The following is an 18628-nucleotide window of genomic DNA, read 5'->3' as shown; positions in this document are numbered from 1 at the left end:
CAATAAATATGAGAGATGCCCTCACAAAAAAAAAAAAAAGGACAGACTTCCAATGGTAAAGTAAATAAGTAACCGGGATGTAATGTATAGCATACGGAATATAGTCAAGATATTATAACAGCTTGGTAGGGTGATAGCTGGAACCTAGAATTATGTATATAAATGTTTTATCACTGTGTTGTACACTTGAAACTAATGTAATGTAATACTGTGCGTCAACTACCCTTCAATAAAAAATAATTAACTAAAAAAAAAAAAGAACTTAACACACCACAACACCCAAAAGGAAATAACCCGATTAACAAATGGGCAGAGGATATGAAGAGACAGTTCTCCAAAGAAGAAATTCAGATGGCCAACAGACACATGAAAAGATACTTCACATCACTAATCATCAGGGAAATGCAAATTAAAACCACAATGAGATATCACCTCACACCAGTAAGGATGGCCAGCATCAAAATGACTAAGAACAACAAATGCTGGTGAGGATGCGGAGAAAGGGGAACCCTCCTACACTGCTGGTGGGAATGTAAGATAGTTCAACCATTGTGGAAAGCAATATGGAGGTTCCTCAAAAAAATAAAAATAGAAATATCATTTGACCCGGGAATCCCACTCCTTGGAATCTACCCAAAGAATACAACTTTTCAGATTCAAAAAGACATATGCACCCCTGTTTTTCGTAGCAGTTTTTACAATAGCCAAGATATAGAAGCAACCTAAGTGTCCATCAGTAGATGAATGGATAAAGAAGATATGGTACATATACACAATGGAATATTATTCAGCCATAAGAAGAAAACAAATCCTACCATTTACAACAACATGGATGGAGCTGGAAGATATTATGCTCAGTGAAATAAGCCAGGCGGAGAAAGACAAGTGCCAAATGATTTCCCTCATTTGTGGAGTATAACAACAAAGCAAAACTGAAGGAACAAAATAGCAGCAGACTCAGACTCCAAGAAGGAACTAGTGGTTACCAAAAGGGAAGGGTGTGGGAGGGTGGGTGGAGAGGAAGGGAGAAGGGGATTGAGGGGTATTATGTTTAGTACACATGGTGTGGGGGATCACAGGGAAAAGAGTGTAGCGTAGAGAAGGCAAATAGTGAATCTGTGGCATCTTACTATACTGATGGAGAGTGACTGCATTGGGGTATGGGTGGGGACTTGATAATATGGGTAAATGTAGTAACCGCATTGTTTTATCATGTGAAACCTTCATAAGAGTGTATATGAATAATACCTTAATTAAAAAAATTTTTTTTAATTTAAGAAGACTGAAATCATACAAACGTTATTTCTAACCACAGTGGTATAAAACTGGAAATCAAACACAAGAAAAAATTGGAAAAAGCACAAACAAACGGAAGTTAAACAATATGCTACTAAACAACTAATGGGTCATCAAAGAAATAAAAAAATACGTGGAAAATAATGAAAATAAAACACAACAGTTCAAAATCTTTGGGTTGCAGGAAAGCAATGCTATAAGGGAAGGTTATAGCAATAGAGGCCTACCTCAAGAAGTAAGAAACACCCCAAAAAACAATCTAACCAGACACCTAAAGGGACTAGAAAAAGAAAAATAAATACCAAAGTTAGTAGAAGGAAATAACAAAGATCAGAGAGGAAATTAATGAAACAGACTAAAAAAATAATATAGAAGACCAATGACACTAAGAGCTGACTCTTTGAAAAGATAAACAAAATCAATAAACTTTTAGCTAGACTCAAGAAAAAAAGAAAACTCAGTAATATTGGAAATGAAAGAAATTACAAGTGACACCACAGAAATACAAATGATTATAAGAGAGTATTGTGAAAAATTATATGTCAATAAATTGGACAACCTGGAAGAAATAGATACTTAGAAACATACAATCTTAAAGACTGAACCAGGAAGAAATAAAAAATTTGAACAGACCAATTACTAGTAATGAAATTGAACTGGTAGTCAAAAAACTACCAACAAACAAAATACCATGATGGCTTCACAGGTGAATTCTACCAAACATTTAAAGAAGAGTAAGTACCTCTTCTACTCAAACTATTCCAAAACACTGAAGAGGAAAGAAAGTTTCCAAATTCATTCTGTGAGGTCAGCATTACCCTGGTACCAAAACCAGACAAGGAGTCTACAAAAAAAGATAATTATAGAACAATATCCCTGATGAACATAGATGCAAAAATACCTCAATAAAATATAATGTAAAAATACAGTAAAAAGATCATTCACTACTATCAAGTAGAATTTATCTCAGAGATACAAGGATAGTTCAATATCTGCAAATCAATCAATGTGATACACCATAATAACAAAAGGAAGAATAAAAACCATATGGTCAATAGATACTTTAAAAGAATTTGACAAAGTTCAACATCCATTCATGATAAAAACTCAACAAAGTGGGTACAGGGGGTACGTATCTCAACATAATAAAGGCCACATATAACAAACCACAGCTAATATCATACTCAATGGCAAAAAGCTAAATGCTTTTCCCCTGAGATCAGGAACAACACAAGGGTGCCTACTCTCATCACTTTTATTCAGCACAGTCCTTTAAGTCCTAGCCACAGCAATCAGACAAGAAAAAGAAATAAAAGGCACCCAAATTGGTAAGAAAAAAGTAAAACAGTCACTATTTGAAGATGACATGATACTATATACAGAAGACCCTAAAGACTCCACCAAAACACTATTCGAATTAATAAATGAATTCAGTAAAGTCACAGGATACAAAATTAATGTACAGAAATATGTTGCATTTCTATATACAAATAATGAGCTAGCAGAAAGAGAAATTAAGAAATCAATCTCATTTACAATTGCACCAAAAGATAAAATACCTAGGAACAAATCCAACCAAGGAGGTATTCTGAAAAACACTGATGAAAGAAATTGAAGATGACACAAATAAGGAAAGTTATTCCATGCTCATAGATAGGAAGAATATTGTTAAAATGGCCATACTGCCCAAAGCAATCTACAGATTCAATGCAATCCCTATCAAAATAACAATGGCATTTTCACCAAACTAGAGCAAATAAACCTAAAATACATATGGAACCACAAAAGACCCCAAATAACCAAAGTAATCTTGAGAAAGAAAAACAAAGCTGGACGTACCACGCTATCTGATTTCAACCTGTACTACAAAGCTACAGGAATCAACACAATATGATACTGGCACAGGAACAGATACACAGACCAATAGAACAGAACAGAGAGCCCAGAAATAACCCCACACCTATATGGTCAATTTATATATGACAAAGGAGGCAAGAATATACAATGAGGAAAAGTCTCTTCAATAAATGGTGTTGGGAAAACAGGCAGCTACATGCAAAAGAATGAAACTGGATCATTGTCTTACACCATACACAAAAACTGACCCAAAATGGATTAAAGATGTTGGATGGATTAAATATAAGACCTGAAACCATAAAACTACTAGAAGAAAACACAGGCAGTAAACTCTTGAACATCAGCATTAGAAATTTTTCTCTGGGTATGTCTCCCCAGGCAAGGGCAACAAAAGCAAAAGTAAAGAAGTGGGACTACACTAAAAAGCTTCTGCACAACTAAGGAAACCATCATCAAAATGAAAAGGCAACCTATTGTATGGGAGAATGTATACACAAATGATATATCAGATAAGGGGCTAATATCCACAATAAAGAAAGAACTCAACATCAAAAAAACAAATAATGTGGCTGCGCCTGTTATCATGTCTCCTCTGTGCTCTAGCCACAGTCACCGTTACTCAATTCCTTTAACTAGCCCATTTCTTTATTCCTTGGGAGCTTGGGCATGCAGTTCCCTGCCCCTAGGGGAGGGAGAATAGCCCAGCCCCCACCTCCGGGTAAGATCAGGTCCTCCCCCTTGTTACACACCCTCACAGTACCCTGTACTTCTATCCTGTATGGAAATGTGTGAGTATTTGTTTCCAATCTGACTCTCTCCCAAGGAATAGAAGCTCTTTAAGGAAAGACACCACATCTTTCAGCAGAGTCTGTATATTTAGTATGTAGTACATACTAAATAAAAATCTGCTTAACACGTGTGTCATTGCCAGCACGTGGGAATCTGGGTACACACTAAACCAATAAGCCCAGCACAGTCCCAGCTGATCTTCCTTGCTGTGCTATCTGTTTTTAGTCCCTAGAACCCAGCCTGAGTTGCTGAGGCTCACAGGGAAGGACTCACCACCTCGTGGGACTTGGGAACAGGTACGATGATGGCCAGCACACAGATGAGCTGAAAGATGGCCCCCAAGAAGAGTCCATACCGGAGCAGGTTCTCCAGAAAAGTAGGCTCAGGCACCTCAGGAGGTGAGAAGTCCAGGTCGGAGGCCATGGCCTCAGCTGCCTGCTGCCTGAGGTCTCCTCCAACTCACCACTCTCCAGAGCCAGCTTCTAAATACAAAGGATAAGTGTCATGTTTCTATAACTGAACTTTTAAATGGTTCCACTTACACCAACACACAGACACGAAAAAAGATACAAAGGAACTGGCGAAATGTTAATGATTCTTGAATCTAAGTAGAGGATACAAGGATAGTCACTAGACCATTCTTTCAACTTCTTTGTGTGTTTGAAATTTTTCCACATACAAAGTTAGAGAAAATAAGTAAATGCAAACACTTTCAACAAAAATCTCCAATCAACACACACTTACTAAAGGCCTATGTTTCAGGTTTTGTTTATTCATTTATTCATTCAATTATTCATTCAACAAACACTGAACACCAAGCACTGAAGAGTGAGCAAGAGAGACAAATCCCTGCTCTCTTGGGGACTACAACTCCGGACAGAGGAGATGAAAAAACACATTCAGATGTGACATGCCAGCTAGGGAAAACTGTTTTGAAAAAACCTTCAGGGGATCATTTTATTTTGTATGGGGTGACAGGAAGGGCTCTCTGCAGAAGAGATGGGGTTGAAGTGGCAGTGATATGAAGTATGAGAGTTAGCCACTGGAATATCTGAGGGAAGCATTTTCCAGGTACAGAAAAAAGCAAGGGTAGAGACCCTGGGCAGGGAAATAAGTCCAAAATGGCTAGACAGGTATACTCAGGAGGGAGAGAGAAAGGAAGATCAGAGAGAAGTGACAGCTGACCTCAGAGGAACTGATACTTCCAATTTGACTGAGTAAAATGTAAAGCCACTGAAGGATTTTGAGCAGAGAAGTGACATGTTCTGATTTTAAATGGGGAGGGGAGGGGTGACAGAGTGAACACAGAGAGACCACTGAGGAGGCTACTGCCAATAATTCAAGTAAGAGATGCTGGGGACATGGACACAGGGACAGTGGTCACATCACAGCCAGTGGTGGAAGGCCACTGCCCTCAGCCCACTCTAAACTCTCCTTTCACCAGACCCCACCCTCACCCCCCACTCCTAACATCCTGGTCAAGGATGAAAGGCTCTTTCAAAATCCTGGGCCTCTGCCCAAGCTGCACACTGCGAGAATGCCCTCTCCCACTCTGACTGCTTCGTAAAGCCCCCATTCTATGAACAGGCTGAGTCCAAGTGTCACCTCCCCAGCATACCTTCCTTACGGCCCTCCCTCTACCCTGGTACGACTGAACTGCTTCTCCTCTACCACAGCACACAGCAGTGGCTTCATTCTGCCCACTCCAGTGAGAAAGGGGCGAACTTACTTTGGAATCAGGCCCACCTGAATCCAAAGCCCTTTGTGTTTTCAGAGATCTATGCCACAATGCAATTTCCTGCTAAATCTGAGGTGCCCAAAATGGTGGCCATGAGTCACATGCGGTTACTGAGAATTGAAATACAGCTAGTCCAAACTGAGATGGCTATTAAGTTAAATACACACATGATATAGAAGATACTATAAACATAAGAATGTAAAATATCTCATTAATAATGTTTTTATATTGACATATTGGGTTAAATTATATTAATTTTACCTGATCTTAAAAAAGAAGAACAAGGTGGGAGGATTCACTCTGGTTTCATTAGCTTTTAATACAAAGCTACAATAATTAAAACAGTGTGATACTGGCATAAGGATAAGACCAATGGAATGGAGAGCCCAGAAATAAACCCTTACCTATACAGTCAATTGATTTTCAAACAAGGGTGCCAAAATCATTCAAAGGGGAAAGATAAGTCTTTTCAACAAAGGATGCTGGGAAAACTGGATATCCACATGCAAAATAATGAAGCTGGACACCATCATATACAAAAATTAACTAAAAACAAATCAAAGATCTAAAGACCCAAAACCATACAACTTTTAAGGAAAACATAAGGGAAAAAGCTTCATGATATTGAATTTGGCAATGATTTCTTGGATACAACACCAAAAGCACAGGAAACAAAAGAATAAATAAGCTGGACTTAAATCAGAATTTAAAACTTTTGTACACTATCGCAAGAGCAAAAAGACGAATTGGAAAAGAGTTTGGTGATTTCTCAAAAAGTTAAACATAGAATTACCATATGACCTAGCAATTCCACTCCTAAGTATATGCCCAAAAGAACTGAAAGCAGGGACTCAGACAGACACTTGTACACCAATGTTCACTGCTGCATTATTCACAATAGCCAAAAGACAGAAACAGTCAAGAGTCTATTAACAGATGAATGGATAAACAAAACATGGCATATACACACAAAGGAATATTATTCAGCTACTAAAAGGAATGAAATTGTGACACAGGATACAACATGAAGGAACCTTGAAAACATCATGCTAATTGAAATAAACCAGACACAAAAGGACAAATACTGTGTAATTCCACTTATATGAGGTACCTAGAATAGGCAAATTCTTACAGAGAGAAAAACAAGAATATAGGTTACAAGGGGTTAAAGGAGGGAGAGTAGGGAATTATTGTCAAAGCGGTGCAGAGTTTCAGTTAGAGATGATGAAAAGGTTCTGGAAATAAACAGCGGTGATGGTTATATCACACTGAATGCCACTGAACTGTACAATTAAAAATGGTTAAAATGGTCAATTTTATGTAATATACATTTTACCACAATAAAAAAAAAGTTTTTCTTTTTAATTTTTAATTGTGCCCCTAGAAAATTTTAAATTACACACATGGCCAGCATTGTATTCCTACGGCAAAGTCCTGGGCTAAAAAGACTATCCTAAGACCTCCCTCCACTTTGGCTCTGCTGCACTGCAAAAATTTTCCAACATGGAGGAGTGGCTGAAGGCTGACAGAAATGACCTTCTGAATAACAGAACGGGACTTACACAAATGGGTATTGTTTCCCTTTCAACCTGGACACTTAGGAAGGTTCAGTGCATGTGACAACAGGGTGGCCACTTTTCACATCACTTGTCTTCTTTGGGAATGGCCTTCAAAGCCTGAGGATGCTTTTAAAAAAAAATAAATCCTCAGAGTTGGCAGATAGTCATCCTCCCAGCAAGGATTTGACTTCTGGAAAGAATCCAACATCATCTGGATCCAAGTGTGGTGAATCAGGTGGGGCCTCAAGCTCAGGAATACCATTTTTGGTCAAATACAAAGTATGACGCTCAGACACCAGGCAGATTGTTTGGGGTGGCTCATAAACTGGCCCTGAAGTGAATTCCAAGGCAGCTGTGAGAACAGCTTCAGCTTCACTGGAGGAAACACAGAGCCCAGACGGGGCACTGCTATTGGGACACCAAGGTGTAAGACAGCTCTCAGCGACTCACAGTTGCAGCTCACACAGCATGCGTTTTAAACCATGCCCTTGGTCCCAAGTTTTACGCTTAAGGCTTCAAAAAACCTACTGGGCTTACCAAAACTTAGATTCGTTTACGTCACTAACAGCAACATTGTTATGAATATCTGGAGTACAATAAAAAGATGGGGCCCAGGAGTCAGGAATTGGGAGTTTTGGGGGAACACGAACCCTGACTCTATCAGCAATTAGCTACAGTTTGGGAAGATCCCCTGACCTCCTGGCGACTTGATGTTCTCATGAGTTAAACAACAATAATATCTATTCAAAGCTATAATGCATGTAGGCTTTTTTTTTTTAACAGCAATTAGGCAATATAAAACAAGAGCCATAAAAGTGATTATATCCTTTGACTGAATAACTCACTTCCTAGAATTTACAGTAAGGAAACAATTCAAAAGAAGAAAAAGGCTTCAGGTACAAAAAAGTCCATGGCAGTGCTATTCAAATACTGAAAAACAGGAAACAAATAAAGTGCCCAACAATAAAGTAGCAGTTAACCCAGTTATGAGACATCATGGCATATTCCCCCTCCACGAAAAGGGCAAATAGAGTGAATATCAAGTTAGCAGAAAAAGTCTTTGCAAAATAATATTAATATTTAAAAAACAATTATATAAACACTGTGATTCCAACCATATATAAACTGATTTTATTGGCTAAAGATCAAAAGAGTCTAGGAAAATGTAAATAGTTGCTGTTAAAGTGAAGGAGTTCTGAGTTTTAATTTTGGGAGATATTATTTAAACAATAAATACAATGTAAAAGAAAAATCCACGCCCTCTCTACTTCCTTCACAAGACTTGTTAGGGCCCAAAGTGCCGTCTGCCATGATGGAAATGTTCTGCATAGAGCTCTCCGGTACAGCAGCCACCAACTACATGCGGCGACTGAGCACTTAAATGTGGCTAATGAGGAACAAAACTTATTAATTTTACTTAACTTTAAATATAAACAGTCACATGTGCCCAGAGGATTCCCATATTGGACAGCACAGGTATGTCAGAAGTATATGCCGGTATAACAGGTTGTAAAAAAGTTCTGGAAAACAAAAAAATGCTCACACAGACCATGCATGCTCTAGACCTCGGCATTTTCTCCGCACCCCTGTGCTTTACTTCCCAGCCTGCCTGCTAGGGTTTCTGGGTTTTCCTTCCTGAGTCCAGAAGCCACATGAGTCCTACTCATCTTTCAGCTCTCATCTGGGAGGCAGGAGCCCTCAGGCTCCCCGTGCCAGGCTCTGCTCCTGCCCCCACTCCTCCCATGCCGCAGCAGTAGCAGTGAGTGAATCATACGCAGATGTGCACAGCACTTTACAGTCAGCCTCTCATTCACTTCACAACCACTGTGGTGGCGAGGATTACTAATGAGGATGAGGAAACCGAGGCTTGGAGAGGTTAATGGCCTACCCTGAGATTATTTGTCTCATAAGTGACAAAGTCAGGGCTCAGACTGGCTGGCTCCTCCAGGGCCCAAGCTCTTACCCAGTAGGTCAATGGTTTTCAAAATGCATGTTGTGACCAATTAGTGAAATGTGGTAACCATTTAGGGGGCTGTAACCAGCACTTTAATTAAACAAATGACAATAGAAAATGTCACATTAGTAAGGGTCACTATTGTGTCCTGAAGCTTTTTTTCAGCTACAGTAGATCCTTGAACATGAGGGTTAGGAGCACCCACCCCCTGAGCAGCTGAAAACTCATTTTGACTTTTGACTCCCCAAAAACTTAACTACTAATAGCCTACTTGTTGACTGGAAGCCTTACCAATAACATAAAGTCAATTAACAACTATTTTGTACATTACACATATTATATACTGTATTCTTACAAAAAAGTAAGCTAGAGAAAAAATGTTTTTTCTAAATGTTGCAAATCTCCAAAAAATTTTCCAATGTATTTATCCAAAGTAATCAGCATGTAAGTGGACCCATACAGTTCAAACCCACTGTTGTTCAAAAGCTGACTGTATATCCATCTAATCCAAATCTGTATATTGTGGCATCAAATTCAAAATGTATTCCTTACTGTTTGAGGACTACTACATTGGCACCTAATGTTTTTACTTGCTCTGCTGTAAGCTACTGGACAGCAAGGGCCATGGGTTCATTCTGAGTTTGTTCCAGAGCCTGACTCAAATATATGGCAAATGTTAAAGCTGTTTCCTATCTTTAAAGCAAAAGCAAATGCCCCAACCAACCGTCTCATTTAACAATGAGGAAAAGTTAAGACGCATGGGGACTGCTGAGGCTCTCTAACTGAGTCTGGGCAGAGCCGACTATCCTGAAATGTCTCTAGCCCTATCGTGCTCCAGATTTGCTTAAAAGCAGAGGTTTCTGTACACTGGGAAAATCTCATACCCCTACCAGAATTTAAATAGAAGTACATACACATTTATTATCAAACATGGCAAAGAATTTAATAAGGTTACTAGACCCCTTACAGCTTATCCCTGAGTGCCAGACACCAATAATCGTTTGTTGCACACATTCTAATTGAGCAGCTACTACGTGCTGGGCATTATTCTAGTTCCTGCCATGAAGTTTTCAAAATTGGAGGCACTCAATACACACATACACATATAATGTACCTCAGGGGTGAGTTTTATGAGACAATAAAGAGGGAGCAAAGGAGGTGTATTTTAAGTGAAGTGGTCTGGCAAAGGCCTCTCTGAGAAGGTGAAATTTCAGCAGACATGAGAAAAAAGCAAACGAACAGTCAGAGTACCAAAGGATGGAGTACCCAGGCATAAGGTCCTGAGGCAAGAATGAGCTTTATGATCAAGGGTAACAGTAGACTAAGCAAGCTGCATAGGGCCAGAAGGCCATTATAAAGACTTTGGCTTTTCCTCTGAGTGAAAGGGGAGCCACTGGAAGGTTCTGAGCAAAGAATGACATGGTCTGACTGATTTTAAAATGGTCCCTCTGGCTGCTGTATTGAGCACTGACTCTAGGGGGATAAGAGTGGGAACAAGAAGACAGGAGGCTACCACATCAGTCAAAAAGGACGCTTGCACCAGGATGGAAGCAGTGGAGATGGCAATTCTCAGGTTATGTATGTATTTGGAAGAGAAAGCCAACAGGATTGCTGAAGTGAAATCTGAAAGAGGAGTTAAAAATAGTCCCTAAAAGTAAAACTTATCTGTATAATACTGTAATGGTGAATACAAGTCATTAAACATTTGCCAAAATCCATAGAACTTAACAGCACAGAGAGTAAATTTTAATGTATGCAAATGCTTTAAAAATTCACTTAGGAGGTCAAGGTATCCCAGGATATGTAGAATGTGACATTCTGAATCTAAACGTATTACAAATGTATTTAAAACCTTCACTGAAGATGTAGGGGAATCAGGTGCTCACTTCAGTAACTTTGGAAATGAGTGGAGTCTGTAAAACCAATGACAAAAGGAATGTTGTACTCTAGCTGATAAAGTGTGTGTTGTACTACTGATAAAGTTGTTCCCCACAGGGGATATAGGTTAACAATTCTGAAATCACTATATATGTATACTGGAATTGAACAATTCCATAAATACACAGGATAAGAGGTTACACAGATAAGCCAGAGAAGGAGACTAGAATGATCCAAGTGGAAATGGATGGAAGCTGCAGACATCAGTATGAACTCATATTTAGCTTAATATAGATACACATGACTTCATACAGAACTATTTATAGATATATGTATATATGCAGGTTAGTATACACACATATATCACTAGCTGTGTCCCTTGAGAGGGCACAGAAGCATGGGCATCCCAGTAGCAATGAGCACACGTAACACCCAGTTCTTGGTGTCTAATACCATTCTCTAATAAAAGGAACCAGGGCTCTTGAAGAAATAGGTTATTTTAGGACTGAAGCAGTAAATAAACAAAATTAGTCTGGAGCATAAAGAAAGAGTTCAAAATACAAAGCAGAACAAAAAAAAAAACATTTATTGGGTTATGTCAGAGGGATACAGGAGCCAATGGAAGGAGATCCCAATAGCCAAAACTGGAATACTTTGAATAGCAAAATAGAGTAGTACTGGATTACAAACCAAGGTATGAAAAAAATAAGTATCTGAATCCATACTGATACAAAAAATATTTGAGTAAGTAAATAAATGGAGGAGAAAAGACAAATGTCCCACAGAAAAGAATTCCAAATCATTTATGCAGGTAACGTGCCTTTAAGTGTGAAGTATAATTCCAAACTCTCAACCATGGCTGTTCAGAATAACTTTCTTTCAAGAGCACAATATGGAAAAGGGTGGGGGAGGGGAGTAACTTCACACTGGAACAATATGACTACCTCAGACTAGACTGTGCTAATGTGAACACTGGTAACTTATACTGACATCCTGTACCCTTTATGTGATATGATGAGAATGGCACTTTACCTCCATGGTCTTCCTCCCCACAACCTTTAACTCCAATGTAATCATGAGAAAAACATCAGACGAATCCCAACTGCACATTTTACAAAATTTCTCACCAGTAATACCCAAAACTGTCGAGTTTATCTAAAGCAAGTCAAGTCTGAGAAACTATCACAGCCAAGAGAAACCTAAGGTGACATCACTTAAACGCAACCTAGTATCCTGGATAGGATCCTGGAACAGATAAGGGACATTCGGAAAAAACTGGGCAAATCTGAAAGCATGGACTTTAGTTAATATTAACTTATCAATACTGGTTCATTAATTGTGACAGATGTACCATACTAATGTAAGATGTTAATAACAGAGGAAACTGGGTGTGGGGAATATGGGAACTCACTATGGTATCTTCGCAGTAATTGTGTAAATCAAAAAGTTCTAAAATAAAAAGGTTATTCCAAAAAGTCAAAATTTCAAAATAAATAAATAACCCCTGAAACATATATAGCTCTCCAGACTTAGCAAATAGAAACGAAATCTCCTAAGACTGTAAAACCCATATTCCAACTATGTTGGTAGGGGATTCTTGGCTTCTAATGAATTTATTTTAACATTCTATTCTGAGAATTCCACCGAAGCAGACTGGGGAATAGAAAATCAGTGTTAGGAGTTACTCACTGTCCTACAGCAATGAGCTGAATGCCTAGACTCGTCCCATTACAACAAATTCCCCAGAACTGCTCAAAATTCTAACCGAATTTTGTCCTTCAGAAAGTTAATACAGCTCCCAGAGCAGTCACAACTGGCAGACAGTGGGGCTGAAACTGTGTGCAGATGCCCTGCCTGCAAAGTGTAATTATTAAATTCGAATTCGTTGCCACCACTTAAAATATAAGTGTGGGGTTTCGTACATTCATTTCCCATTTCTCTTAAAAATAAAGTGACCCAACTGTGAGCTTACGAAGCGCTTTACATTCACTGTCTCCTTTAATTCTCAAATCACAACTATGCGCCCATTTTACAGAGGAAGCAGAACCGGAGCAACAGCCAGATTGCCCACGGTTACATAGCAAGGCGGGTACACCAGGATCGAACCCGGCCAGATTTGACTCCGGAGCTCCGGCTCCTCCTAATGCTCCACCGCTGAAGGCAAGGCCAGATCTTGACCGTTAGAGCTGGATTCGGGCCCGGGTTCCGAACTAAAGCTCTGGGCGGCACCATGAGAGGCCTTCCGCCTCCCTGGAACTCAGCTTCCCCTCTGCAAGTGACTTCCTAACAAGAGCCACAGGAAGTCATTCACGCCGCGCGCAGAGCGCCGCCGGGCCAGCCCGTCCGCGGCGCAGGACAGGAACCCAAACCCTCTGCTTCCCGCCGTCTCTAAGACTCCGCCCAGCCCCGAATCCCGGCCCGGCAGCCGGCACGGCCGCACTCACCTCCCGCGCGGCCGCGCTGCTCCCCCGGAAGTGGTTCCCTGAGACACACACACCCCGGATCCCGGAAGTGATGCGCGGAGCAGCCAGCAGGCTCCGCTCCGCCCGCGTTGCTAGGTTTGACGAGTGAGGCTACTAGGCTTTGTCAGACGTTTGTTCTTACTCTGCGGGCTGGAGCCGGAGGGAGAGAGGTCTGGAGAAGTGAGATCCAGACCTCCGCGGTTCTCCAAGCCCCTTTATCACTCAGCTGATTTCAGCAAACGTTTATAGACGCCTTAATTCTGTATTAGGCGCTAGGCTAGGAGTCTACAAGTCAGAGTAAACAAGAACAGTCTTATAATTATTAGAATCAAATTATTAGAATTTGTTCAAAACATCCACTGAGAACATACTCTGCCTTGTGCTGATTAATGGGGGTACGGTGCTGAATCAGACAGATGCAGTCTCTGCCCTTATGGAGCTTGCAGTCTGGTGGAGCAAGACAGATGAAATAATTAAATGAGCCTATAATTATGTCATAGTGTCTGGAAGGCCAAGAACAGGGTTCCTGACTGATTACAGGTGGGGCAAGTAGTAGGAGGAAAGCTGATCTAGTTTAGATAGAGCATGGTAACCAGCTTCCAACATGCACCTGGGTGATTCTTGAGTCCTGGTATCCATGCTCCTAGGTTAGCCTCTCCCCACTGAATAGGGCAGATCATGTAACCAATAGAAATCTTGGAGCATGAGTTCCAAGATTAAGACCTAAAAGACATTGCTCTTCCTCTTTGTTCTTCCTTGAGCACTCATGAAGAATCCACATAATGAGGACACTCAAAAAACCCTAAGGAGAGGTTTGCTAGGGTAATAACTGAAGCCTCCTGCCACCAACCAACTCCAATTTGTGATCCACCTTGGGAGTGAATCTTCCAGACCCAGTCAAGCCTTGAGATGACTGCAGTTCTGGCCAAAATCTTGGCTATAATCTCATGAGTGACCTTGAGCCAGAAATACTTAGCAAAATCACTCTTGAATTCCTGACCCACGGAAACTGTGAAAGAATGCATTTCAGAGTAATTTTTTCTGCAGCACAGGTAACTAATACATAGAAGAGCAAGGAGAAGGGGTTGGACACTAACGATTCAAAAAAGAATGAGACCTAATCTTACCCTCAAAAAGTTCACTCTTAGAAGACACAGAAATAATTATAATTCACTCAATAGCCACTAATCCCCTACTATGTGAGATAGTATGGAGGACCCAAAGATATGTAGTTCACTCATTCATTAATTCAACAAATATTTATGGAGTTTCTACTCTGGATCTTGCACTATGGAACTGGGAAGACAATGATGGGCAGGTGGAGCCCTACCAAACTGTGCTTACAAACTAGGGTTTGATGTCTGACATCTCCATTAATCACACAGAGAAATATATACTTATGAACTATAAGATGTATTGGGAAGACAGAAGAGGAAACCATAAGAGAATAGCATGGGTGATATGAATCAAGCAAGGATGATCAGGGAAGGCTCTCTGTGGAGGTAACTTTTTTTAAATTAAGATATCATTGATATACAATCTTATGAAGGTTTCACATGAGCAACATTGTGGTTACTACATTCACCTGTATTATCAAGGCCCCCCCAACACACATCCCATTGCAGTCACTGTCTATCAGTGTAAATGCTATAGAGTCACCACTTGTCTGTGCTATATTGCCTTCTCCATGACCCCCCCTACATTCTGTGTGTTAATCATAATGCCCTTTAATCCCCTTCTCCCTCCCTCTCCACCCACCCTCCCCAACCCCTTCCCTTTGGAAACCGCTAGTTTCTTCTTGGAGTCTGTGAGTCTGCTGCTGTTCTGTTCCTTCAGTTTTGCTTTGTTGTTATATACTTGTGGAGGTGACATTTAAGCTAAGCATTGAAGAATGGGTAGGAATTTGCCAGGCAAAGAAAAGTAGGAGATCATCGTGGGAGATGGAAAGGCTGTGGGAAAGGTCTGGAGCATAAGATGGAAGGAGAAGCTGAGGCCTGAAGGGTACAGATATTTAGGACAAGACTAGGTATGTGCCCTGAAGTGACTCACTATAGAGTGTGGGTGAAGAGGGTCATAGGAAACAAAGATGTTTTATGTGTTGAATTGTGTCCCCAAAAAAAGATACATTGGAACCCACAGTACCTCAGACTGTGATCTTATATGGAGACAGGGTCTTCATAGAAGTAATCAAGTTAAAATGAGGTCTGTAGGATGGACCTAATCCAGCATAACTGGTATCCTTATTAAAGGGGGAAATCTGGACACAGATGCACACATAAGGAGCATGCCATGGGAAGATAAAGGCATAGATCAGGGGAATGCTTCTACAAGCCAAGGAATGCCAAAAATTGCCAGCAAACCACTGGAAGCTAGGGGAGAGCTATGGAAAAGATTCTTTCTCACAGCCCTCAGCCTTGATATCTGATTCCTAGCCTCCAGAACTGTGGGAAAACATATACCTGTTGTTTAAGCCACCCAGTTTGTGGTACTTTGTGATGGCAGCCCTAGCAACCTAATGTAGACATGCAGGTGCTTTGAAACCTGTTACTCTCCACATCCATATATAAAAGATCCCCTGCGTGGCTGCTTCAGGCAGTTACTTTCCTTTTTTCTGGAAGCGTCTGGAGGGCTCCAGCTGAGTCTTGCTCATCTCCGTGCCATGCATGGCTCCATTAGCACCACAACACATCAGAGAGCTCTGTGAGTTGCTTGTTTCTATCCATAATATGTATACTAGGTACACACTAGGAAAGAAAAAGTTGAGAAAGGCATGTTCTCTGCTCTGAAAAAAATTATAAACTAGATTAACACATGACAAGATGAATTGGTTTATAATTGTAAATTATGACTGCGATTTATTATTCACTAAGCACCATGCACACTACAAATATCAATATTCTCCCTCAGCAACCCTATAAGATAGGTATTGTTTCCAAGTGAAGAAACTGAGGCTGGAGAAGTTAATCAACTTCCCCAAGGCCTCTAGGAAAATGAGAAGGATCAGCAGGGACTGATGTAACTGGGAAGACTTCATGAGGGAGGTGGCCCAATGAGGGTCCCAGATAATGGACTGGATTTGGATATGGAAATGGAAAGTAGAGGTGCAAGACTTGCTTTCCCACCTCCAAGCCTTTGCTTTGTTGGTCTCTTTGCCTGGAATGCTCTCCTCTCCTAGCTCTTCAAAGACAGGCTCATTATTACTCTTTAAGGCTCAGCCCAAATACTGTCTTTTGAGAAAGGGCTTCCCTGATCACTCTTTCTAGCTAATAATTTTCTCTAATAATGGGTCCAGCGGAATGGACCATCCCACAGCCTCTTCTGCTCCATGACTGCCTACTGTGGGAAAGACTCTGTGTCAGCTTCCAGCATGGCACTTAACTGGCCTGGAAGTCAGTTGCCATGTAAGAAGTACAACTAGCCTGAGACCGGCGAGCTGTAAGCAGCCCAACCCAAGGAGCATCAGACACCAGACCTGGGAGTGAAGAAGCCACCTTGGAGAGGTGGGGAGATGGACTGGTGGGTGATAAAGCAAAGATGGTAGACTGTTAAGTGTAGTCTAGCTGGTAGGTAGTGTTTACTGCACAATTCTTTCAACTTTTTTATATATTTGAAGTTTTTCAGTACAAAATTTTAGGCAAAAGAAAACCATCTTGGATGTAGACTCTCCAGCCCAGACACCTCAGCTGACACCACATGGAGCAGGGATGAATCTCCCAGCCCAGCCTTTTCCAAACTTCTGAACCCCAAAATCATGAGCTAACTAACTGAATATTTTAAGCCACTAATTTTTAAGGTATAGATAGCAGAAACTTTCTAAGCAGACCTCCCTGACTTTCTATCTCAGCTCCCTGCCCAATTCTTCTGTAGCATTACTACAATGTGTAATTATTCTGTTTGCTTACTTATTTATTATCAATCTCTCCCCACTAGAGTGTAATCTTATTTCCTTTGTTCTGTCCTACCTTCCAGCTCCTAGCACATTGCCTGTTACATGCAGGTACAAATGAATGTTTGTTGACAGACTGACTGAAACCAGGAGATGGATCCCTTCTCAAGAGTAACAGAAGAGAATAAAGAGTCCACAGAGTGGTGGAAACACTGGTATTTGCCAACTGGGCTGCCCAACCCTCATTTGTGAGACTCCCAGGAAGCAGAAAGAGGCAGCCCCCTCTCCCATGATGGCAGGTGGGTGGAGCAGACACACGCTCTCCTCAGTCCTGCTGGAGCAAGAGGCTGGACCTAACCAGGACTGGTCAGAAGCCCACCCCAAACTGAATCCATAGGCAGAAATGCCAGCTGCAAGGGTCAGTGGAGACTGGTGAGTCAAGAGTCCAGGGCTTGTTCTGAGCAAGCAGTTCTTGGGGCAGAATCTTGGCCAGACCTGGCTCTGGGTGGGTCCTGGCTGAGCTCAGTTCTGTGGTGTTTCATCACCAACTTCTCTGTTTTAGGTTCAGCTCCAGTGTGAAGCCACCAATTCTGAATGCAGCAGATCCTAATGTATCCAGGATGAAGGATCAAAGCAAGGGGCCACTTTCCTCCAGGCAATGGGGGGACATCTTTTACGTGCTGGAAAGGCCAGGGACACATTCCTCTTGGAGTCAGCAGGGCCCAAACAGTAGTGAAGACTCATCACATTCTGGACTGTTCCTCTGGCCTTTCAGGAGTCTCATACCAGATAACTTTGATTATTCAAGGCCACTTCTCTCATTTTCTACAAGGTGTGAACTCAGTCGGGACTGGATTCTACTCTGGGGTGTCCATAAACACAAGGAGCCTAGGATCCTCCAGGAGCAGGTCTGCTGCAAAGAAAGAGAGGTTCACATTTCAATGCTGGGCTCACAGGAGAGGTCATCAAATGGAATTTCCATCAGAAGATATATTACATGTCAGCATCACAGAGGGTCTGCCCTTCCTAGGAAAATCCAACATCCTAACTTGTTTTTGAGATCCAGGATCTCCCACACTTCTGAAACCTGAAAAGCTCTTTTCAGCAAACAAATCTTGAGTGCCAACTGTATGTCATATACACACTGGGGACAAGATCTTGGGCTCTGGTCAGGGAGACAGACCTGAAAACAAAATAATGCAACAGCTT

At 41.1% G+C, this 18628-nt stretch overlaps 1 protein-coding gene across 3 annotated transcripts in view; it reads right to left on the bottom strand.

Annotated features, from left to right (window-relative positions):
- The window catches only part of MANBAL (mannosidase beta like), a 35378-nt gene extending 21807 nt beyond the window's left edge, over positions 1–13571 (bottom strand). For all 3 annotated transcript variants that reach the window (XM_057502984.1, XM_036902332.2, XM_036902333.2), the window contains exons 1-2: positions 13516–13571; positions 4216–4424 (exon numbers count right to left, since the gene is read on the bottom strand). In XM_057502984.1, coding sequence (XP_057358967.1) covers positions 4216–4365 — 150 coding nt within the window. In that variant the 5' untranslated portion in view covers positions 4366–4424; positions 13516–13571. The remainder of the gene's footprint in view (positions 1–4215; positions 4425–13515) is intronic.
- Positions 13572–18628: the final 5057 nt, after the last annotated feature.

The sequence above is a fragment of the Manis pentadactyla genome, chromosome 5 (genome assembly GCF_030020395.1).
Source record: "Manis pentadactyla isolate mManPen7 chromosome 5, mManPen7.hap1, whole genome shotgun sequence".
NCBI classification, from domain to species: domain Eukaryota; kingdom Metazoa; phylum Chordata; class Mammalia; order Pholidota; family Manidae; genus Manis; species Manis pentadactyla.
The sequence above is the reverse complement of the archived record's forward strand: the minus strand, read 5'-3'. Positions and strand labels throughout refer to the sequence as shown.